Source organism: Haliotis cracherodii, unplaced genomic scaffold, assembly GCF_022045235.1.
Source record: "Haliotis cracherodii isolate W230 unplaced genomic scaffold, xgHalCrac1.p SCAF_26, whole genome shotgun sequence".
NCBI classification, from domain to species: domain Eukaryota; kingdom Metazoa; phylum Mollusca; class Gastropoda; order Lepetellida; family Haliotidae; genus Haliotis; species Haliotis cracherodii.
The window spans coordinates 5618018-5643737 of NW_027266282.1; the positions used below are offsets into that span (position 1 = coordinate 5618018).

Consider the following 25720-nt stretch of genomic DNA (forward strand, 5'->3'; position numbering starts at 1 on the left):
CTATGGTCACAATGCATACGTAATAGACACATTATTCCTTGTAAAATACTTATAAAGAACCTGATATTTTGGTATTGGCTGACCTCATTTTCTTCCCCTGATTGTCACCACCCGGCTTGTATCACATGATATGTAGTTCTCACAATCTGCTATTACAGATGAGCCGCTATCCACGTTTGCGAGAAGAGATAGAGAGGATTGTAAATACCAGAATTCGGGAACGGGAACAGTTCACCAAAGAACAAATAAAAAGTCTGATTGAAATCCAGCTGGCGTACATGAACACAAACCATGAGGACTTTATTGGTTTTGCCAAGTAAGTTTACATTTTGTCACCATCTCCCCAGACAGTCCAAGTAAGTTTACATTTTGTTACCATCTCTCCAGACAGTCCAAGTAAGTTTACATTTTGTCACCATCTCTCCAGACAGTCCAAGTAAGTTTACGTTTTGTCACCAATCTCCAGACAGCCCAAGTAAGTTTACGTTTTGTCACCAAACTCCAGGCAGCCTTTAATGTCTTTGGTATGCTGCGGCCAGGGTTTAAAAAACCACCAACCTTCCGCTCTCCACTAGACAATGGAGGCTGTCCCTGATCCTGTGGCTCGATAAAGTTGATGTGTTGAAGAGTTGCAGAAATGAATTATGCCTGATTCATGGCACGTCTAAAGACCTATCTTTTCAAGCAGTACTGTTCAGTCTAATTTCAACACCCCTTTCCCCCAGGCACGACTTTTTCCTTGCTGTAGCATAACCTGCACAATGTCTGTAGCGCCATGAGCATTAACTTGGTGAATGGAATCTGGCGCTTTGGAAATGGACTTATCATTATTATTATCCCCCGCCCAACAAAGTTGGCGGGGGATATAGAAACGGGCTCCATCCGTCCGTCTGTCCGTCTGTCACGTTTCATTTCCAGAGCATAACTCATAAACCGTTCAAATTGTTTTCATGAAACTTTGCAGGTTTGTCAGGTGCATGAACTGGTGCCTTTTGCTATATAGAAATTTTAGAATTTTTTATTTTTTTACGTTTCCATGGCAGCAAGATGGACTTAGGTTCCAAACTCTTCTTTTTTTTACAATTTCCATGACAAGTTCCACCTCGGTTAAAAAGGGTTAGGGTTTGTTTAGATTTAATTATGTCATAAATTCTGCAACAGGGGCGGGGGACATAGCCACGTTAGTGGCAAACTCTTGTTATTATGGAACTGACATCGAGGCTGTGTGATCTGACTGCTAGTTGACAAGCGTTTGCTACGGGAGTGTAGATGCCCGAGTATCCACATATATGGTGTCATGTTGCAGTGCCCAGCAGAAGTCCGAGAGTCAGGTCAACAAGAAGCGTGTGGGCAACCAGGTAGGTGAAATATCCCTAATCTACCACTGGCATAAATAACTGAAATATTAGACAGTTTCATGGAATTATGTTTTGTGGATAAGTTACAGAATTGCTATTTTTTTGTCCAATGAACATTATTTAAGAAATAAACAATTTAATTAATGATGACTCCCTGATCTCGCCAATGTCAGACAAGTCCATTTTATGAACAGGGGGTTAAGTGTTTGGTACAGATATTTCATGAATATTCTCACAATACTCAAGGGCGATTATCTGTACCTGTTTCTCCAATACTGATCGTCATATCTCGCCCACTTTTGGATGCGATCATTCGGCCTTTGTGTTTATCTCTATTGCCCAGCTACATCTAAGGGGAACAACTCCCTACCTTCTCAAAAATAATGTCATCCATTTGACTCGTTGCGAGCATATGTTCGAATATCCAGAAATTAGGTCATGATAGAACAGTGTTTTATTGTGAAATAAACCACACCTTGTTCTTTGCGTTTTATCGAGTAGCTGTCTCATATCCAGCATTATTTTTTTTGGTCTTTTTAGTCTGATCATGACAACGATACAGCTGTTACTGTGAAATAGTGATGATTTGTAAATTTTGTCCACAATGGTTTTTAAGCAATTGAATACATGAATTTGCCCAAATATATGCTTTATCATTTTCAGTGGAAAATCTTTAAACTTGCCGTATTTCTTGCAGAATTTGACAAACTCTACTGCAAAATGTTGGAAGTTTGCTTCCAAATGTTCAAGTAGTGGACACTCATTAATATCAGTTGTGTGCCGTTACCTCTCACACCAAGGGAAAGCAGTTTCTGAAATTGGAAAGGGGTTGACTGTTCCCACCAACTCTCCAGATCTAAATTTTGTCAGAGGGTTTAGGGGGCACGAATGGCCCAGTCGTCTAAGGCGCCGTGATTCGCTGTGCAGAGTTGCGTCCCTTGGACATGCCAGCAACCTATGATTGTGGGTTCGAATCCTGGTTCGCCCCGATTATGTTTCTAGGTTTGTCAGCACCATACCCGTGCTCATGGGTTTCACCGAAGTGGTAAACGTCTGAGACCTGCATCACTTCGGGCTTTCCTCCCACATTAAGCTGACACGCCGTGATATAACTGGAATACTGTTAAAAGCAGCGTTAAACCCAACTCACTCACTTGGGTCTTGGTCCAGTCATCTAAAGTGTTGCAATTTGCTGTGCAGAGTTGCGTCCCTTGAACAAGCCAGAAACCTAAGATTGTGGGTTCGAATGCGAGTTCGCCCCAATTATGTTTCTAGGTTTGTCAGCACCATACCAGTGCCCGTGTGTTTCACCAAAGTGGTAAACGTCTGAGACCTACATCAATTGGGGCTTTATTCTCACATCAAGCTGACCGCCGTGATATAACTGGAGTACTGTTAAAAGCAGTGTTAAGCAGCACACTCACTCACTCCCTAAGTTTTCTCAGGATATGGTCTAAACTGAAGTAGACCCTTATTGTCCTCTAGGGCGGTCGGGTAGCCTAGTGGTTAAAGCGTTCGCTTGTCACGCCGAAGACCCGGGTTTGATTCCCGACATGGGTACAATGTGTGAAGCCCATTTCTGGTGTCCCCCGCCGTGATATTGCTGGAATATTGCTAAAAGCGGTGTAAAACCATACTCACTCACTATTATCCTCTAACAATAAAAACATTTTCCCTTGTCCTGAAGCAGTCTTCGCAGCAGTGTTGTTCTGTATTCTATGTCTGAGGCTAGATCTGACCATGACCTCTTTCATTGGTTCCAGGTGATTCGGAAAGGTTGGCTCACTCTCCATAATGTCAGCTTTATGAAAGGAGGGTCGAAAGATTTTTGGTTCGTTCTGTCTGCAGAGAACATGTCGTGGTACAAGGATGAAGAGGTGAGATCTGATTGATGATGTGAACTGTGTCAACATTGATGTCATCAGTTGACAGTACTTCTGTCATGACATCGCTGGGGTAGCCTAGTGGTGAAAGCGTTTGCTCATCTCGCTGAATACCTGGGTTTGATTCCCACATGGGTACAATGTGTGAAGCCCATTTTTGGTGTCCCCAGCTGTGATATTGTTCGAATATTGCTAATAGTGGTGTAAAACCATACTCATTCACTCATAATCGGCAAAATGTAGAAGATCAGTTTAAAGATATGCTGTTAATTTCTATTTTAAAGATATTTGAATGTATTAAGGAACCCACATTTGTAGGTGTTTGGTTGAAGTTTGATTTAAGCTCACCTGAACCGAGGGTTTTGTGAGAGCCGTTGTCATGGCATGTTGTCCTTCATCCGAAAAAAGTAATCGGCTGTTTTGTCCACTGTCGGTAGACCACTATTTGAAATACAGTGATCCCTTGCAACAAAACTATATAAGTGTCCAAATAATTGATGAGCGAGGGAACACAATACGTTTGTAAGATATCCATATATTCCCTTTTTCCAAATCATGCTTATTTTATCTGCTGGGCATAGTTTTCATAAATGACGAGTCAAACTGAAATTTTGAAATTCAGGAATTTGCAGCTTTGATCGAGAAAGCGAAACTAATCGCGACCAGCGTCTTATGTATGATGTGTCGCATACGCTTTCGATGTGACCAAAACGTACAACAAAATGGCGGACGACTATGAAGTTGTATAGAATATGGGTTATATTTATTTAGGTTAAGAAATTACAGGTAAAAGTCAGCATGCAATACATTGTAGAACATATTGCTGTACAAAAATAATTATTGCAACAAATTGCAATATGAAAGTCTGGCAAATGCCCTTCGCGACATGGCAAGTCGACTATCAGAAAATGCAGGTGAGCTTCAATGCCATATGGCTCCTTTGTACTGTTCAAAGATAAATGTCTGAGAATGGTGAAGGCAATGATGTTTAATGCCAAATGAGGGTTCTTTAAGCTTGTGGTGTGGTTTTATTGGAAGTGATAGATAGATGGCAAGATGCATGAGACTTTATAATAACATTTCTGGTATTTACCAACCCCAGTAGTTAACCAGAGATACCAACCATTACAATTTTGGCGTAATAGTTATGATTCGGAGCCTAATACATGCTATACCCTTGTCCCCCCCCCCCCCGAATTACTTTTATTGTCACATGTTTCACGAAATTATTGACATGCATGAAACACCATGGAGAGGCATGACACACCATGGAGAGACATGAAACACCATGGAGAGATATGACACACCATGGAGAGACATGAAACACCATGGAGAGACATGAAACACCATGGAGAGATATGAAACACCATGGAGAGACATGAAACACCATGGAGAGACATGAAACACCATGGAGAGACATGAAACACCATGGAGAGACATGAAACACCATGGAGAGGCATGACACACCATGGAGAGACATGAAACACCATGGAGAGACATGAAACACCATGGAGAGATATGAAACACCATGGAGAGACATGAAACACCATGGAGAGACATGAAACACCATGGAGAGATATGAAACACCATGGAGAGACATGAAACACCATGGAGAGACATGAAACACCATGGAGAGACATGAAACATCATGGAGAGACATGAAACACCATGGAGAGGCATGACACACCATGGAGAGGCATGAAACACCATGGAGAGACATGAAACACCATGGAGAGATATGAAACACCATGGAGAGACATGAAACATCATGGAGAGACATGAAACACCATGGAGAGACATGAAACACCATGGAGAGGCATGAAACACCATGGAGAGACATGAAACACCATGGAGAGACATGAAACACCATGGAGAGATATGAAACACCACGGAGAGATATGAAACATTCTACAGCGAGACTGTGCTGACCACAGTCAAGTCATTTGTCGATAGATCTTTACAGGTGTAAACAGGGAACTTGTTGCCTGTACACTGATATTACTCCAGAACTCAAAACACCACATTGTCTTTCTGAAAGATCCCATGAAGATTTGGGATAGAATAGGTCTTCAGCAACCCATGCTGGCCATCAAAGGCAACTAACAGGATCGGGTGATCAGGCTCACTGGATTGTCATTGTATCCCAATTGCGTGGGTAGATGCTCATGATGTCAATCACTGGATTGTATGGTCCACACTTGATTGGTTACAGACCTCCATCATCTAGCTGGAATATTGCTGAGTGCGGAGTTAAACAACAAGCAAACAAGCAATCTTTCTGAAAACAGTTAATTAGTGTCACATGATGAATTAGGGGCGGTTGGGTGGCCTAGTGGTTAAAGCGTTCGCTCGTCATGCCGAAGACCCAGGTTCGACTCCCGACATGGGTACAATATGTGAAACCCATTTCTGGTGTCCCCCGCCGTGATATTGCTGGAATAGTGCTAAAAGTGGCGTAAAACCATATTCACTCACTCACTCACTCACATGATGAATTTAATTTCTCTGCCTAACACAATTATCGAAACCAAAACTCACATTGGTTATTCTCAAACATTATTCTGTTTAAGATTATGCTTCCTTACGCCTCTGATTACTCAGAGTTGGCATCTCTGAGTTAACGAATCAATTCCAAACTTATTTTCCTGGAATGAATTGTTAGAAGAAACAAAGTGACTTGCATCCAAAGATATGTTCATGTAAAACCACACCATGGCACTACACACATGCTATATTTTATTTCAAGAGTGATAGCAATTTGTGGGGACATTTTTTGAAGATCCTAAACAGAAGTAAATTGACCTGAAAATGAAAATTGCCATCTATGAAATTTCAGTTTTAGTTATTTTTAAAATGTTATAGTGTCGGCACATGTGTGTGGTGGATTTATTGTATGTTGACACTAACTGTGTGTTGAACTAATTCTTTACCTGCCATTCTTCCTGCTTCACTTTTCCCTGACTGTTTGAAATCTTGCGTGGACTTTTTATGAAATTAAGTTACTACAGAAATAACCTGCAGCTGATGCAACGATATGGCTCAATTTGGCAAAGGATGCATGTAAATATATTATACATATACAGAACAAAAAAAGTTAGGGATCATGAATATATTAATAGTTATGATCCGTAACTTTTGTTGTTGAGAATATATTAAAGGCCTATATATTATATATATATAAAGATATTTCTTGATTCTGAGAAATTGTTTCTTTCTTAAACTTTCTTGAAATAAGTTTCCTTTGCTCTTGTATCTTGAACTGTTGTCTATTCACACAGCCCCCATCCCTTGAGCAGCATCTTTTGACATTTCAAAGATTTCACTGCTTTTCTATTCAAGCTTTGATCGCTTTATTCATGGGTCATAGAAGCTTGTTTATTCTGGTATTTGTTTGGTTAGAACAATCTTGATATAACCTGTCAGAATGACAAAATACAAAGGGACAAAATACAAAATTATCAAAAGGTCTGGTTTAAGGTTTATTTTATAAAAATGTTCGTAAGATTTTTTTTTTTTACAGATATGTAAGTCCCTTCTTTTTTTTAAAAAAATGTTTCAATTTGGGATAAAGTGCCCTCATTCTTTAAGCCCCCCCTCGAACATTTGACAAATGAATCCGATGGACCCCATGTTCTATTTCCAATAAAACTGTTCTCTCATTCCGCTTGGTGTTCACTTCAGTATGTGAAGTGTAATATAAATATCGATAAAATAGAAAGTATAGTCGCGAGAAACAGGTTGGGTCAATTTGGGGCTTTTTCCCCGTTGTTTTTTGTGTGTATACAAACTAAAAATAATCACAATATTTCTTGACTATTTTCACAATATATGACCCATGATAGTGTCCTACCTGTGAAACCATGTTTCTTCACACAATTCTCATATCCTGCTGAACTCCGTGTGGGAGTTATCCCCCTTGACATAACTCCCAACTTCCTTTCAGGAAAAAGACAAGAAATATATGCTCCCGCTGGACAACCTGAAACTGCGCGATGTCGACGGGGGAATATTCTCCCGCCATCCCACATTCGCTCTTTTCAATACTGATGCTAGGTATATCATTTTAGATGGGCGCCTTTTCTCACCGTTTTGCCCTGAATATTGTCATGCTAAATTTAGCATGCTAATCTGCCGTAGACTTTATGTATGTTCTAATCATGTCCTTGTAACCTTTCGTACTCTCTGTATGTTATCAGCATTGTTATAATTCCGTACTTTCTTGCATGATTGGTATCTGCCTGTGTTGAGCATGTTATGGTGGGTTGTTGAAAGGGCTCAACCAGTTTATTTCATCGTTAAATGAAAGATGAATGTGAACACAATTGCTACATTTGTCTGCCAAATTGCCCATGTCTCGTCTTAGAATTAACCAAAGTTTTTGAAAATCCTTGTACCAGTTTTAATATTTAAATATGGGTGCTTCCAATTGAGGTCAAGGTCATTAGCACCTTAAAAAAAACCCCAAAACCCATCTGACCCTCCATTTATATTGTATATTTCTGATGATTTTTGATTTTATCGAAGTAAGTTTTATATTTAAGAAAGAAATATTCCAAATTTAGATGTTTCCTAGAGGTAAAAGCAAAACCCATCTCATTCATTCCCCAAATGAAACAACGTTAAATCCTGCAAAACGTGTGCCCGATTATTTAGATATGGAGTATCTTTCTTAAGATGAAAATACTGGTTGTCTTGGGATGTATATGTACGTGTATATATCTTTAGTGTCCCTGTGCTTTTCTTTGCACAAAACGAGGGAGGCAGTCTGCATTGCATGAGCAAATCTTCTCACTAATGTCTTCAGGAATTGAATTCAAAATGGAAAACTTGCTAAATCAGAAAAAGAAATCTGTTCTATGTTTACTCTTCATCATTCATCTTAAAAATTTGTTTGATCATACTTTGGCCCAAGTCTAGACTGCTTTCTGTCAGAGGTCTGACCTTGGGGAAAGTCTGACTTTGACCTCCTACCATAACGGATATGAACAAGACGCCCTGTAGTTTCAACTGTTTGCCCTTCTATTTCAAATTTGAATTTATTTTGTTTCGGTAGGTACTGTTTCTTCCTTGTTTTCTTTGGATTCATTCTGAGGTCATTTCAACCCCCAGCTTTTTGTGTTGGTTCACTTCCTGTACTGGTGCACTGTGGGAGATGTCAGCATGACAGCCATGTTGTGACATCACATGCTTGTATTTTAGGAGAAAGATAAGAAGTACATGTTAAGCCTCGACATTTTGAAGATCCGAGACCTTGAGGCAGGATTTATGTCCAAGAAATTTGCTTTTGCCCTCTTCAATCCCGATGCCAGGTAGAGCTGCTTCTTCTCTTACTTACAGACGTTTAGAACTAGAACCGGCCCTACTTCAAACCAAGAGGTCGTTTTTGTTTGGGAACAGTTTACAAAAATGCACATGCGTTGGTGCAGGTGTTTCTTTTTTGTCTTTCTCAGTGCTTCTGACAAGTATCAGTGGGCATGAATTATACAAAGATATAAACGCATATATATTTGTACAGTGAAAGCTTTTGATCCAGATGGTAATGTAACCTGGGACATTTCCAGATTTACAATTCATTAGGAAAATGGTAAAGGTCATGACCTTGTACTGATGTTCCTCAAAGTAGTTCCTCAAAGTAGTTCCCCAAAGTAGTTCCTCCAAGTAGTTCCCCAAAGTAGTTCCTCCAAGTAGTTCCTCAAAGTAGTTCCCCAAAGTAGTTCCCCAAAGTAGTTCCTCCAAGTAGTTCCTCCAAGTAGTTCCTCAAAGTAGTTCCCCAAAGTAGTTCCCCAAAGTAGTTCCCTAAAGTAGTTCCTCCAAGTAGTTCCTCCAAGTAGTTCCCCAAAGTACTTCCCCAAAGTACTTCCTCCAAGTAATTCCCCAAAGTAGTTCCCCAAAGGCAGTAATTTCATTGAGGACAAAGACATTAGGACATTTTCATGATTTTAGCACTTAGGAGGTTCTTCTATATCAGTGCCTAATTTGGAAAAAGTCTTGTGGACATTTTGGATGACAATCTGTTAGTGTTCTTGAAAATGAACCAGTCAGAAACCCTGCAAGTGTCTGGATTAATTGGGTTTTCACTGTATTCAAAGACATTGCTCCAAATGTCTTCATTATAGGAAATGCCAAGTGCATGTTTCTGAATATTGATGCACAATCTGCATGAGCATTTTTACTAAACTGTTCGCTTATGAAACGTAATTCTGTGAGCTTGCAGTGTTGATGATGTTGTTTCCAGACTCTCATTTTGTTGTTTCGTAACTTCCCTTGCACAGGAACGGGAAAAACGCTACATGCTGCCCCTTGATGGGTTAAGGTTGCGAGATATTGAGGGGGGAGGCTTTCTCTCCCACAAACATATGTTTGCCTTGTTTAACCCTGAGACGAGGTAGGTATCGACACCTGTAACCATAGTAACCAGAAACACAAATGGCTTGGTGGCACTCGCCAGTTAGTGTTGTGGACTTGGCTTTGGGTCCTGCCAATATTATCTCTTTTCTCTGATGGCATCAAGTCTGTGTTGGACCTTTCTTTTCAATCTCATTAAAATCAGATCTTAGTTCTTATTGTTGCTAAACAAAGATCTGAGGACATCCCATTACGGGTCACGTCAGAACGACCTTTCGCAAACTTTGACCAACCAATGGAATGACTGGCAAGAAGTCAACATTAGCCAATCAGCAGGCAGCTTTCTGGTGCTTTACGGCACTAGTTTCAAAATTGCGACTACTCTTCGAAACACATTTTGAGAAGTTCTTGATTAAGAATTTGAAAACTGAACAGAAGTACCAGTACATTCTGGTATGGCTATTTGATGGATCGTAGGATTCAGTCCTCAGTCCCGTAACTGTCGTTCAGATAATGCTGTGTTAAATTTGATGAGGTTGCATAATTAGAAAGCACATTCCGATTGTCGCTTTCATGATTCACTGGTTAGGGAACAAATAAAACCGCATTTAAGCAGATACTAGTACCTGGAAACCTGCGGTATATAAATGTATAATATAATAATAATAAAATTGGTTGGATGAAAAGTCGTTCTGACATGACCCATAGTAGGATGTCCTCAGATATTTGTTCAGCGAAAGTTAATTTGATGACATTGCCTTTCTTATTTACTGTAATTCTTTCGTGTTTTGTGTTCAGGGTTGACACATAAAAATAACTCCTCCACTGTTACAAAAATAACTTTGGTTCCTCCTTCAAAGTAAACAATTGTATGTTTTGAAGCGCGGACTGACAAGATGTTCTGTCACAAGCAGAAGAAATACAACCAAAAATAATGTGGCTGGTCTGTGAGCATGTACATTCATGGTCAAAATTCAGATAACAAGAAAAATTGGGGATTGTTTTATGAATTGGTATTGATTAAATTTTTTTTAATTGGGTTGAAATTGAGAGTTAATATGAATCCAATGTACGTATTTGTGAGTTGGAGTTAAGTGTTTTATAGTGTTAGTGTTGGGGAATCTGGAAATTTCATGATAGACAAAAATCCTTTTTTTTGTCGTGCTGCATGACATTTTCTCTTCAATCAACAGTGATAGAATTTGTTTTGTCTCAAGAATGCCAATTGGCATCTGATGTTTTCGATTCCAAAACTGGAGCAACAATTATGCAGTAAACCCAGACTGCCTCATAGACCTTCACATGGCCAGTCCTGAAGAAAGGTTCAACTAAGATTGGATGCCCACAAAGACACATAGCAATTTCTGGTTTTCTTTGCTGTGGTTTTCTGAAGAACTAAAAGTGTGTTAATTCCTGTTGCAGTATTTCGCTTTAGATCAGTGGATAATCTCCTCAGTAACTTTCACTTAGTCAACAGCCACCAACTACATCTTTCACTAACTGTAACCATGGTAACCTCAGCATGATAGTTGACTACTCACACCTGACTAGATAGTGAATGTCGAGGTAGATAGTGTTGTCATCATGCATTTCTAGCTTGGCGTGTAGTGTTGGTGATGAGGTCATTTCTCTTCACTAGCCCTTCCATGTTTTCTTCACAGACTGTTGGGTTTTCCTCCCCAATTCTGTCCCTTCAAATAAATGTTTTGAAACATTTGATAACAACTGTTATTACCTGATAGATGAACCACTCATTACCGTATTCGACGTAATAAGCGCCCTGCTCTAATAAGCGGCCACGGCGATATTTGTTACCGTATTTTCTTGAGTATAGTGCGCACTTTTTTTCGAAAAAACACAGCTGTAAACGGTAAATAAACATGTCTGGTGATTTTTTATCTCAAATTTCGAATTTGTACTGACAAAGTTTCTCAGCACCCGTTCGTTTGCCGGACTTCGTTGCAAGGGTACGGTGTAATTTTTTTCTGCGCATAATATTCAAATTTCTTTTTTTTCCAAAATATTGAACCCGCTAGAGGGGGGTGCGCATTATACATGGGTGCGCACTATACTCAAGAAAATACGGTAATATATTGGCTAGTGAACAATCTCAATTAGCACCCCTTCCAATTGATTAATGGACACAAAACTTATTTATTCGTGTATAATACACGCTCGAATGTTATATGCACCCTTAATTATGGGCAATTAAATCCTGGAAAACATATCTGTCGTACATAAACATTTTAGGCTGTCAGCGTAAACCATAAAATTCAGATCTTTCAACTCAAAATAATATTCTAATAGGAACACTTTATTTCTAATTTTGAGAGCGCCCTGGGCGCTTATTGCGTCGAATACGGTATGTGTTTTTCTCAGTTGAAACAGTTTGAGTTCACATACTACTTAACATTAGCTGAGGACCACACCCGTGACTAAGGATGACTGTTTTGGTCCTCGGTGAATGTTAAGAAGCTGTGTTTATGAAGGAAATACTGTAACTGATTACACTGCTTCAAATGTCTTCATTGAATAACCCTTCAACAGCAGCTTTTCTCAAATGACCATCAGTAGATACAATGATATACCCGGCACCTATCTAGACAGGGGCGGTCGGGTAGCCTTGTGGTTAAAGTGTTCGCTCGTCAAGCCGAAGACCCGGGTTCGAATCCTGACATGGGTACACTGTGTGAAGCCCATTTCTGGTGTCCCCCGCCGTGATATTGCTGGAATATTGCTAAAAGCGGCGTAAAACCAAAACTCACTCACTCACTTATCTAGACAAGTTAATAAAGGTTGACATGACTGTGTGGCTTCTAACATGTTTGCTACACTGAGAACATAAACATATTAAATAGTTTAGCTGCAAATCAACGTTGTGGAAAGTTAATGGTAAAAGTTAAAGGTAAAAATATTGCTTTTTTGACTTTTGAAATAATATTGTTGAGAAGAATATTGCTGTGGTAACTTAACTATTACAATAATATCACAATAAATATGGTACCCAAGACCATTAATCTGAGGTTTGAGGTCTGCTGAGTTAAACTTCATCATTTCCTGAACATATAGTGTTTACTGAAATCAGGCAATATGGCCAAAATGGCTGACATGGCGGCCATTTTGAAAACAACTAGTTCACCTGATATAAGATGTTTGTAGCAGTAGGTGTTATTGCTGTGTTTGTGTTGCTGTTGTATTCATCTGTTGTAGTCGCGTTGTTTCTGCTTTCATTACAGTTACAGTTCCCTGATCTTTGTGAAACTAACCTTTTGCCACATATATTTTTCATCATCACTGTTGTAATAATTGAAGATAACTCAACCAGCCCTGTCCTTTTAAGTTAAATAATTTGATTTGAGTTTAATTTGTAATGGCCTCTTTTTTCTAAGAACATGATGACCAATCAACATGATAACAAACAGAGAACAATGATCTAAGTGGCATAGTCCCTTGATGGATGGTTAGAATACAATCTTAAAGTACTGTTTCTTTGCTTAACTTATGGGGGTGGTGGGGAACCTAGTGGTTAAAGCGTTTGCTTGTCGCGCTGATGACCCGGGTTCGATTCCCCACATGGGTACAATATGTGAAGCCCATTTCTTGTGTCCCCCACCGTGAGACTGTTGGAATATTGCTAAAAGCGGCGTAAAACTATAATTACTCACTCACTTAAATTGTGTATCAAGTTCAATGTGTTTGGACAGTTAAAAAAATTATTATGTTGTGATAAGATTATTTGTTGAAGATGACTTTAATGATTTTAAGAGCCTGTCTTATTTATTTAAATGTAACATTTATTATGTTTGTGACTGGTCTTGCGTAGTATCTTACCAAGTGTTTTTAATAATCATTAATAAGTATTACTATAAATATATTTATACGAGGGGTGTTACAAGGGAGGTAACCCTGATTGTGTGTCCCTTCAGGAATGTGTACAAGGACTACAAGCAGCTGGAGTTGTCTGCTGAGAACCAAGAAGACATTGACAGCTGGAAGGCGTCATTTCTACGAGCGGGAGTCTATCCTGAACGACAGTCTGAGGAAGGGTCCTCTTCGGTTAGTTGATGAGATTGAAATCTGGTGACACACTCTGTAGCAGAGATGATGAGGCTAATTTGGATATCACGAGACCGAGACTTTTCCCTTGTTTGTAAACAAACACATTTATACTACAATCAAGACTGTCTGGCCTGATTGAAGTCTTTCAATGTGATTTGCGAATTGTTTGTTCTGCACAGACAGTGTGAAATAATCTCATAACAGCAGAGTATGCGGACTAGTCAGTGGTAGAAATTGGCACTAGTCCTATAGTCCTTGCCAACCTGACCAATAGTTAAGGTATCATAAGGACTAGTAGAAATTTGCCCTTTTTAAGGGTTTTGCTATATGTTATCATTTTAAAGCCTAGTGGATGAAAACTGTTTGTTTCTAACGCTGCTAGCTGGATACTTTTTTGCTGATTTAAGTAGCCATGTTTTTTAACAAATTAAATATGTGGAGAAATCTGGTAGTAGAGAAAAAATATATTTCAAATTTTCATCAAGGATAGAACTTCAATCTGAGTGAATATCGATGAATTCGGCTGAACGATAGCCTACGGACATGACAGTATGATGCATTTGTGTGCTGGAGATACTGCTTCTAGTCAGTTGTGATGCTTCAGTAACAACAAATGTCATTGTTTTTTTAAATTGGTCTTATTTTTTAAGTTAACATATATTTTCGAGATAGGGGAGAAAGGTTTATATATCATAGTCACTTGATAGAACATAATAATATTCAGTGGGGCTACCTACATTTTATTTTCACTAGCCAGAAAGAAAAGATTGTAGTCACGGGCTATGGGGCAGGTGTTTATGTTGCTACTGTTTTAGGGACAGTTTTGTATTTGTACAGAGCAAGGATGATATCGGCTCGATGGACCCGCAGCTGGAGAGGCAAGTGGAGACCATCCGGAATCTGGTCGACTCCTACATGAAGATTATCAACAAGACGCAGAGAGACCTGGTGCCCAAGACAATGATGCACATGATTGTCAACAACGTGAGTGAGACCCACTAACTCATACATCCTGGCAGGGTTAGAAAGTTATAACTTTCTTCAAATACTCTACCTCTATTACATCAGAGCCATACATTCTTTTAGGTTTTCAAGGTTTTGCCTGTTCTCTGCCAACTTATCAAGTCTCCCCCACAAAGGGAGGGGAGACATTGATTTTGGCTCCCTGTTGGTGTTGGCGATCCATAGCTTGAGAACTATTCAATGTTATTCAGCAAAACTTGGCATGTACATTGCTCATCAGCTTAACTTGTGCCTTTTGCTATTTTAAAAATTTTCAAAATATTTTTTTTTATGTTTCCATGGAGACAATTTTGAATTTATCTCAAATGTGGGTAGGTTTTATTTCGGGGAAATAACTTGAAACCGTTCAACATATTACTCCTTCATGTTTGCAGGGTTAAAAGCACTTCTGTTTCCACCAGTTAGCAATGATCTACACTTACAAGCCATCTACCTGATGGTAAACCTGGAAGTCTACAAGGAAATGTCACTAGTTCTTCCGGGTTAGAATTGGTCTTCAGCAACCCATGGCGACTAACAGGATTGGGTTGTCAGGCTCGCTGACTTGGTTGATCCATGTCATCGAATCTCAATTGCGTGGATCGATGCTCATGATATCAATCACTGGATTGTCTGGTCCAGACTTGATTATTTACAGACCGCCGTCATATGTCTGAAATATTGCTGGGTGCGGCGTTAAACAAACAAACGAAAAAACACTAGTTATTCCTGAATTATGACATGGGTACAATGTGTGAAGCCCATTTCTGGTGTCCCCCGCCGTGATATTGCTGGAATATTGCTCAAACATGGTACCTCAGTGAGCTAGCACTATAAAACTGGCATGTGTTAAATTTGACTGAGATTTCTGTTCTGATCAGCTATGCAGTTGAAATTAAGCTTCCTATTTTCATGCCTGTGCCACAGCTACATGGGCCACGGTATATGTCTCTTTCTGTCAAACAACTGTCAGTGATGTTAGCAGCCAGGCTGAAGAAATATACACTTGAAAACTGGATTTGACCAAAAAATTACAAACTTTATCAAAACATTACTTGGCTGAAAACAGTAGCCAAACACTGCAAACTTAAAACTTATAAACACAAACCACAACTGAGACACCAGTATCAAATACATCACCATTTAATGCGGCGTTAAACAACAAACAAACAAACAAACAAAATTAAAGTCTAGGTTTGGAAGATGATCTGGTTAATAGGTTTACCCAAGTCAGGAACCTAATGCATTATAGGGTAACATGGTGATAGGTTTGTAAGAGTTATTCCCCCTTGATCAGAGCTGACATGAAGGGTCCACATTCACAGATGACAATAGACGTCTATTTGAATATTTTCTTTCATATATATGTACCATATACGACATAATAAGCGCCAAGGGTGCTCTCAAAATAAGAAATAGGGGGCTCTTATTAGAAGATTAGAAGAGTTGAAGATAAATTTCGTGGTTTATGCTGACAGCCTGAAATGTTTATATACGACAGATATATCTTTCCAGAATTTAATTGCTCATAAGTAAGGGTGCATCTAACACATGAGTGCATATTATACACGAATAAATAGGTCTTTTGTACATTGATCACTCGGAAGGGGTGCTCATTGGGATTGTTCAGTAGCCAATATATCAGCAAATATCGCTTTGATATTCAGAGATTAAGACCTTCTTCTCAATTCTTGACACTTATTTCATAAGAACCAGTATGGAGTGTGACTGATTGGTTCAACCGATAAAATGACCTAAAACAAATTATTTACTTTTCTAAATGAAAATTACTGATGCTTTTCCTTTCAGTTGAAAGAATTCATCAACACAGACCTTCTGGCACATCTCTACTCATCCGGAGACCAGGTAAACAAATAACTAACATCTACAGATCTATGATGCTTTAACAGGGCGATGGTGACATGCATAGCCTAGTAGTTAAGTTGTGTCCTTGTCACACTGAAGAGACGGGTTCAATTCCCAACGTAGGTACAATGTGTGAAGCTCATGTATGGTGTTCCTTACTGTTATATTGTTGGAAAATTGCTAAAAGAGGTGTAAAACTCACTCATTCGCTTTTAAAGGGTGGGGGTCACATTTTGAATACCCATTAAGATCTGGTTTTGAATAGATCTTCAGTAACCCATGCTATCGTAAGAGGCGACTAACAGAATCGGGTGTCACCTGCGTCATACCAAAAGACGTTAAAAGATGGTACTTGTTGTTACCCTGCCTTGTGCTCGGCATTAAGGGGATAAGACTAGGACTGATTGGCTCAGTCAGTATACTGTGTCTGAGTGGGGTATTCATGTTAAACTGCGGCATCTTCGGCCATATCATACCAAAAGACGTTAAAAGATGGTACTTGTTGTTACCCTGCCTTGTGCTCGGCATTAAGGGGATAAGACAAGGACTGATTGGCTCAGTCAGTATACTGTGTGTGAGAGGGGTATTCATGTTAAACTGCGGCATGGTATGGCAGTGAGCTAGCACTATAAGTCGGCAACAGTCAGGACTAGTACAAGGAGCCACACACACTCACAAAACAAATTACACGCAACACTGGGAATAGTGATGTAGTATTGTAAATATTATTTGCTGGGGCCGTGTGTTCGAGATGTGGAAAATGAAAAGATTTTAATTTTGTTTAAAATGGAAATAAAAACGAAACATGTAGCAGACTTTGTGATGATGCGGCGGGGCCTGAGAACAAAGACTTTTTTTTTTAGTCTAAGATTTTGAGTTATACATGTTGTGTCGAAAATGAACTTTTTATGTCAGTCACATTTTCGTAAAAGTTGAACATGGACAAGATACATGTGGAGATTAAGTTGGTATTATGAACATGAGAGATTCAATCCAACCCATTTATCTCAAACCGTGTTTTAACTTCGAGATAAACGGACGTTCGAGTTACTGAGGGTATAAAACAGATAGGGTGAGGTGGTCGTGACCGCTGAATAGGTTGAGATATCAGTGCATAATGGTGTTTGAGATAACAGTGTTTAAGACAACAAATTCGACTGTAGTTGGATATACAACTTCATTTTAGTATCTTCACTGTAACATCGTAATTATTGTAATAAGTGAGCTATCTTCCATGTTGATAAAGAATTGGTTGCATTTTTCAAAATCAGGTTGCGATCCGTGAAGATCCGGGGTAGAATTACGGGATCGGGTGGTCAGGCATGCTGACTTGGTTGATGCATGTCATCGTATCCCAATTCCGTAATATGTTCATGATATCAATCACTGGATTGTGTGGTCCAGATTCGATTATTTATAGACCGCCATCATATATCTGGAATATTGCTGAGTGCGGCGTTAAACAAATAACAAACAATATCAGGTTGCACTAGTGCATGTTTTGTATGGTGAAATTCAGGCCTGGCTCAGGTGTTACATTATTGCATTGAATGTTATAATACTATACAGTAAAATACGTTTATAATGAACACGCTTATAACAAACAGACGGATATAACAAACTGTTTTTTTTTTGTCCCTGCCTTTTGCTGTGTATATGGATATAATGATCAACAGTTATCACAAAGTAAAATGGGTGGTCCCTTTCAGTTTAATATAACCATTGTTTACTGTACCTCCATATTTAGGCAATGATGATGCCAAAGGCGCTGTTATAGAATCCATTCTATATCCATTGATAATCCAGATATTCACAACTATAAAAGGCAGATATATAAAACTATGGTTCATGTGGTCACTTCGCCAGGACCAGTTGTTCGACGTGCTGTTAATCTGTTAATCTGTTAAAAACAGGTCCCAAGTGCTCCTTCGTGTTGAAAGTATCAAAACCAATTTTGTTTTCTTCTTCTAGTCATCTCTGATGGAGGAATCTCCCGAGGAGGCACAGCGCCGAGAAGAGATGTTGAGAATGTACCATGCCACAAAAGAGGCCCTCAGCATCATCGGCGACGTCTCCACGTGCACGACATACACCCCCACTCCGCCCCCGGTGGACAACGACTGGCTGAAGGCAGAGTCTGGTGGAGGAGGGGGAGGCGGAGGAGGAGGAGGAGGCATGCCATTTAATGGGTGAGTGGACTCTTTGAACATCACCAAGGGCTTCTGTAGATCTGTGGAGTTTCTGGGGCGGAATAGGTCCCCAGTACCATTCTTGTATTAGGATGTGATGAGGTGTCGTGTATGCATGCTCTATATCTCCAGGGCTTGCATTTCAGTAAATCTTCTCTAACACATGGATCCATTCCCGTGGTTCTCTCAATCTAAAAGTACCTGCTCTTGATTTTCATTATCATTTAACAAACCAATCAAACGTCGAGATAAGGAAAAAGGACATGGGCAAGGGAGGTAACTTGTATTACCTCGAAACAAAGACCACTGCCAGTTTTTATGGACATGAAGACATCCTTGCCATCAAAAAGGTTTGTGAGGGCTATCTTTTGTATTTCAGTCAGGTTTTCAATGTTCAATTTCTCCCAAACTTTATCGTAATCTATTGGACGGGCTACCATGTTTAAGGGCGGATAATTTGAGATCGTGAAGACCACAGGTATTGATCCAGGTATCGGGTTAGTGTAGGTCTACCGAATTGCGAGCCCTGCTGAGATATAGAGGATGTTGTGTATGATATGAATGGTAAGACCGAGAATCATAGCCTGAAGGTCAATTCATCAAGGATATAGCATTATGTTATGAAAGATAATGGGAATTAACTCACACTTTACGAACTGTTAATTACACTTCTGTACAAAATGACTGTTGTATCGGTGCTCATGCTATCACCCTCTTGTTCTGATCACTTCATTTTGTGGGACACTGACTAACTGTTGTCCGGAAAGTTGCCAAGATACTTTAAAAAAATGTTGTTGGGGTTTAATGTCCCATGAGGAAATCATGCAAATGTTCCATAGTGGTCTATTGGTCTAGGTGCGTCTCCAAGGGAAAACACTATTTTAGCGTTACTAATTCCATACCCTTGACAATCAATGGCTTGTATTATGTCACGTGTTAGTGTGAAATTGAATCTCACAGCTCATCATAATGACATTATAAGACCAGGGCCCACTTGCACAAAGCGATCTTAGCGCCAAGCCTATTGTAAGCCTATGTTGAAGTATGGGAGTTAAGATCATCTTAGTGCTAAGATCGCTTTGTGCAAATGGGCCCAGATATATATTTGAATTTGAATTCTTTCTGCTGTTGATTTTATCATCTTAAAATGTTTAGTTTCATTTCCTTTTCCTTTTGTAATTAAGATTTGTATTAATCTAACCTTTTAGTTTTAAGTAAAAGACCTCGTTGCTTGTTTCCCCCTCATTTTATTTGCACTCCCATCAGCTGAAAACTTGAATTTTTTGGAAAGTTTGTGAATGTCAAAGTTTAAAATTTAAAATGATTTTAAGTTTGTGCCAGTATGTAATTTTATGATATGTATTCTACACTGTTCTCAATTAAGTAGTGAGTTGGGTTTGAGGCCACTTTGAACAGAATGCCAGTTATGTCGCGGCGTGTCAGCTTAATGTGGAGGGAAAACCCGAAGTGATGCAGGTCTCAGATTTCTAGCACTTTGGTGAAGCCCACGGGCACGGGCTGATAAACATTGAAACATAAAAGGGGTTAATTGGGATTCAAGGTCACAATCATAGGTTTCTGGTCTGTCCAAGTGATGCCATGTCAATCGCAGCGCAGACAACTTGTGCCCCACAACTGACTGTGAATGTCAAAGAGTTTGGGTCATGACTTTAATGTTAGAGCTAAATATTCAAGACGTGTCAAGACTCAGAAGTACATCTCATGTCCACAAGAACCTCCTTAATTTCAAATACAGTTTGATATTTTCAATTTTATCATTTTACTTTATCCTTTATTTTGTTTATAAATCCTCCCATCCCCTTTCCATTCTCTTGCTTTTCTTCATGCCTCCATTGGTACTTCCAATCTAATGCCTGCACCATCTCTCCATCATCACACGCTTCATCTCCCTTGCAGCCGACCACCGTCTCCCGCCAGAAACAGACCCCCTCCCCCCGTCCCCAACCGCCCTGGGGACACGGGCCTTCCACAGCCATTAATGCCCATGCGGTCAGGGCCATCCATTCCGTCTCGCCCCGCCCCCCAGGCTCCCAGTGCACCATCAGTACCGGCGTAAGTATGACACCTGCTACGTGATGCGGGGTCGGAGTGGCATTGGATGTTCATGGAGGTGACAAGTACCCATTGTGAAAATCAGTTCTTTCTCTGATACAGGCAACAGTGTCTTTGGACATATTGGATGGTATTTGGCTATTTGCAGTGTAAAAGTTAAATGTAACTTGATTGATTCATTATGACTTTCTTTTTTGAGACTTGTGGTATGTTTTAAAAACTGAATTTTTAAGTAACCATTTATTAAATAAAAAATCATACAAAAACAGGAAAATGGTTATTCATCTGGCAAAATTTCATCAATCACACACAATTTCAAATTTCCATCTGCTGTGGCTATTTATCTGCTAATGTTGTTTTCTTTGTTTGTGAACTCATTTATTGATTTAAGGAAAGGAAATATTGACCTGAATATCACTTGTTTTTCAATGGAAAATAATTAGGAGTTACCTCCCTTAATTTTGATTAAATAAATCAACCAGAGCAATTACCTCCCTTTGTTTGGACTTGAATAAAATTGAATAGTTACCTCCCTTGGCTTTTGTGTTCACACTGCACTAATTGAGGTCTTTAATATGCAACCTGAACATGTGTGTTTTTGTCACCTCATGTACAAATGATGCCACTCCTGTCCTCCAACACATCAACCCAGCAGTGATAACCTGGTCAGGTAAGAGCAAGTAGAAGATACGTCCCTCATGGTACCGAGCATTTAGTCTGAAATAACACTTCAGCAGTATGACACCATCGCCAAGAAACTCGATGACGATGCCGCCAGCCGTTCCGTCTAGGGACTTGTTTGTTCCACCAGTGTTAGCAACAAGGGCAGCACCAGAGCCACCTCGCTCACCTAAACGACCAGCGCCAACCATTCCACCATCTATTCCATCGTAAGTCTGGCTGACAAGGTTTGATATTATCAACTTCTTGAAGACAGGGAATCAGTATTATGACCTACATGTGTCAGAAGTGTACAGGATTTGACAAGCTTGAAAGATTTTGGGCTTGAAGTGAACATGAATGTTCAACTTGTAAATCCTTTTGGCTCGTGACAGGCTTCCTTTCAATACCTCTTGATCTGTGTTTTGTCGGCCAGAATCTTAGTATGTTAAATCAGCATGTGTTGGACGGGTGTCTGAATGTATGAGGGAGTGAGTGAGTGTGCGGGCAAGCAGGCGAATATGGTTGTACATTGTACTTTGCAATATTTCAGCAATATCACAGCGGGGGACACCAGAAATAGGTTCACATGTTGTACTCATGTGGGGAATCTGACTTGGGTCTTCAGCATGATGATGATGATGATGATGATGATGATGATGATCAATAACGATGCCTTGCCAATAGTTCAGTCATAGAGCTATATGATTTACTTTTTTAGACAGAGACTACCGCCATAGGCCAGTACCAAGTTTACTGCAAGGTTGAGAATCATCATAAAATGTCATCAGACTACAGAGTGGTGTTTAAATGACTTGAATCAAAATGCTCGGGTCTAGTCCCCCATTAACCTCAACACTTTAAACAAAAATCAACTTGATGTGACGAGCAGCTGACTTCATACCTACCAGTATCATGATGATGATGATGATGATGAAGATGATTATGATGATGATGTCATGATATTGGTTCTGAACGGCATGCCAACTTGTGTTATACAAGATGGCGACAGGTCTATCAGACAGCTAGATTATTTTTGAAATCAAGATAAATTATCTTTGATTAACAAACACAACTTTATTATTAACACTTACCGATCCTAATCAAACTTTAACATTTATACAAAAATCTTATACAATATGTGTTATTTTTTCTATTTATATTTCGACCTACCGACTAAATGTTTCACAACATGTTGTATCTAAGAAAGTATGACAGTCATGTTCAAGACCTGTACTCCCTAATGAAGGAACAGATACATTTTGAGTTTGTGAACTGACTCCTTCAACTGATTTTCAATTTTAGATTCAGGGTGCAATTGTACAAAGCAATCTTAGTGCTAAGGTGATCGTAACTCCCATACCTTAACATAGACTTATGACAGTTGTAGCGCTAAGGTTGTTTTGTACAATGGCACCCTGAATCAATATTTGAAAATCAGTTAAAAACATTTGCTTGATTATGTTTTGTTCTGTTCTACATGTTAAAGATTCCTTGTAAGTATTGGTGCCAGGTAACCTATTCTTATCAAAGGAGGCAACTGAAGGTTTCGGTGGTCAGCCTTAGTTAGCTGTCACTGCATCCAATGTTGTGTGCTGGTGCTCATGATATCGATCATTGGTTCTCTGATCCAGATTCAGTTATTAATAGGCTGCCTTCATGCAGCTGGAATATTGTGGGAGTGCAGTGTTAAATAACAAAGTAATGATTCCTTTATGAAGTTGTTGATAAAGTCGCAAAGGGCACATAATTGGAATTATCTCCCTTTGGTCACTTTTGTGAAAAAGGCCCCAATGTGTGTGTGAAATAAGTGATTTTATTCACAGGTTGCTCTGCTATAGCTGGAATATTGCTGCAGTGTTTGTCAAAATTCATTAGACTTTGACTCGCAAGGAATAATGATAATATTGATAAATAAATCTAAAAATCTTTTGTGTTTACGTAATACCGATGTGAATTTAATCAGTTTATCTTCATCTTTTTCAGACGCCCAGGAGGTAATTCTCAAGGGAGTGTCCGAGGCGCCCCCAAAATCCCTGGTCGACCCACAATACCAGCTAGACCTCAGTAGACCTGTGACGAGTAGACAAATAGACAGATGGACACGGCAATAGGCAGTAGACCATAGCGATTATGCAAAAGTATTGTAGGGATAAAACCAGGTGGGTTTTCATATGTAAATATCTCGCTACCATTATTTGTGATGCAATATTGTCTAGGTGAAGAAAACAGAATGTCAAAACATAGTCAAAGAATTTTTTACCAAGTTTTTTACACGTCACCAGCTGTTTTTACAGCCAGGTTAAGTTCAGTTTGTTCATAGTGTATATTTATTGTATGTAACCGATACTTAGTTTGTAGACAATGTCAAATATTGGTTTGAACATTTCGAGAAAATAACTACTTTTGAATTGCATTTTGATAATGCATGTGATAGTCTGTTTAAAGGAGAATGTGAAATTTTGAATAATCGAATAGTTTCTCTTTTGACGTGAATAATCTGGTCTTTGTGGACTGTGTTAAGGAACTTTTACCTACTATCCATATTTATCATGTCTGCTAGCAGAGGGACAAAAATTGATGAAACCATTCACCATTTCTTTCACTAGTTACATGTTGTGAAACATCTTTCACGAGTACAGTCGGCAAATATACATAGATTTAGATTACAGTGTTAGCTAAGAGAATTTATCTACCAGTAACATAAGCAACCAGCATCTATAGGCACTAGAAAGTTATTTATTCAAATTTATCTGATGTAGGTCAAGGTCAGTGGCATGATCTAGGCCAAGGTCAACTGACGATCGTAGTCAGGCTAATTTTTTGCGAGGTCAAACTGTATGTAACAGTTGTACCCGGTATTTAATGTCTTGCGTGATCCCAAATAGGTCATAGGAGTATAATTCACCTCAAGTACATTTCGTGACATAATATGTCAATGGTGTCTATGCTCTTTGAATGTGTTTTCTTGGCCTAATGCAAGACAATAGACATATATGTATACGTTGTTTGTACTATTGAATCTGTTACCATGGTTACCAAACTTGTTTGTACATTCTGTATGTGTTGTATATTTGCATATTTGCACATTGTCGTGGAGGTAGAGATGTGTACAGTACATGTCACTCAGTATGGAATTGTTGTCTGTTGCAAATAGATGAAAGTTTATCGTCAGTGTGATGAAGGTGACCGTGTCATTTTGCATCAGCCAACAGGATATTTTTGATTCAAAGAACAATTTACTTGACTTTTTGTGAAATATATACATATATTCTAGATGAAATAAGATCATGACTTCAATTCTCTGTGTCAGATCATCATCATTTTTATCTTTTCATGTCCTATCATGCAACTTCAAGAATTATTACTGCTTTAAGAATCTTTCATATACCGCTTCTGTTTTGTTTGTTAGCTTTTAACATTATGCCTGGGTAATATTTATATGATGCATGTTTTGAAAGGATTTCATTACATTAAGTGTAAATACCAGTCATTACAAGCATAATTCATTTATTCTTCCAGGGAAATTGATCACTTTGAAAATATTGTTCATTTATCGTTCATTTTATTTTATTCTGCTTATTGCGTATTACGGAGCTTCTGCACAGAGTTATTCCCCTTTGAATATCAATATAGGGACTGGTCATTTTGTATAGGGTGGGGGCACAGTGAAATTAAATGGGGGTGGAGAATAAATGACAGGGAAAAGGTGTGTGTCAGATTTTATCACAACTATATGGGATATGGGCATGGAAAAATGACACATGACTCAGGGTGGGGTGGGTGGGTGGGGGGGTCCTGTATGTTTGATAGGTTGATGGTTACTGCTTTCGGACATAGTCAAATAACATATCAATTTAAGTTAATAAGATAAGTAATAATTATATATAGGTATACATTTATACAGTAAAATACCCTACTAACTCCATTCGTGTGCAGTTAGCTGTGCAGTCCTATGGTATATAGGGACTGGGAGGCAAAACCTTGCTGTATGGAGCTTGGCATTCCAGGCTCAAGGTGTTTATTAGGTGACAGTAAGATTCATGTGAAAGGGTTTTTAGGTTAAGGCCTGAGTTATTGTTTGTTTTATTAGAGTCTGTGCTGCTTTTACCTGGGAACTTCAGATATGCTTCAAACTGAGTCAAATTACTGCAATTGCTGTTTTAAGCATCCTGTTCAAGTAAACGCCCCTTCACCAACTTCTGAACCAATTGGTAATCGTAATAAGTGCCTCCTCCTAAGACCCCATATTTTAAACTTTTCTTGAGTATATTACAAATGTTTT

At 39.1% G+C, this 25720-nt stretch overlaps 1 protein-coding gene across 5 annotated transcripts in view; it reads left to right on the forward strand.

Annotated features, from left to right (window-relative positions):
* LOC139473029 (dynamin-1-like) overlaps window positions 1-25208 on the forward strand; it is a 66148-nt gene extending 40940 nt beyond the window's left edge. For 3 of the 5 annotated variants that reach the window (XM_071255537.1, XM_071255541.1, XM_071255540.1), the window contains 10 exons: window positions 159-316; window positions 1307-1358; window positions 3122-3235; window positions 9514-9626; window positions 13513-13642; window positions 14483-14629; window positions 16457-16513; window positions 18485-18702; window positions 20620-20775; window positions 23422-25208. In XM_071255537.1, the coding sequence (XP_071111638.1) occupies window positions 159-316; window positions 1307-1358; window positions 3122-3235; window positions 9514-9626; window positions 13513-13642; window positions 14483-14629; window positions 16457-16513; window positions 18485-18702; window positions 20620-20775; window positions 23422-23506 (1230 nt within the window). In that variant the 3' untranslated portion in view covers window positions 23507-25208. Of the gene's footprint in view, window positions 1-158; window positions 317-1306; window positions 1359-3121; window positions 3236-7184; window positions 7295-8440; window positions 8551-9513; window positions 9627-13512; window positions 13643-14482; window positions 14630-16456; window positions 16514-18484; window positions 18703-20619; window positions 20776-23421 lie in introns of all 5 variants that reach the window. The other 2 variants (XM_071255539.1, XM_071255538.1) reach the window with 2 other exon arrangements.
* Window positions 25209-25720: the final 512 nt, after the last annotated feature.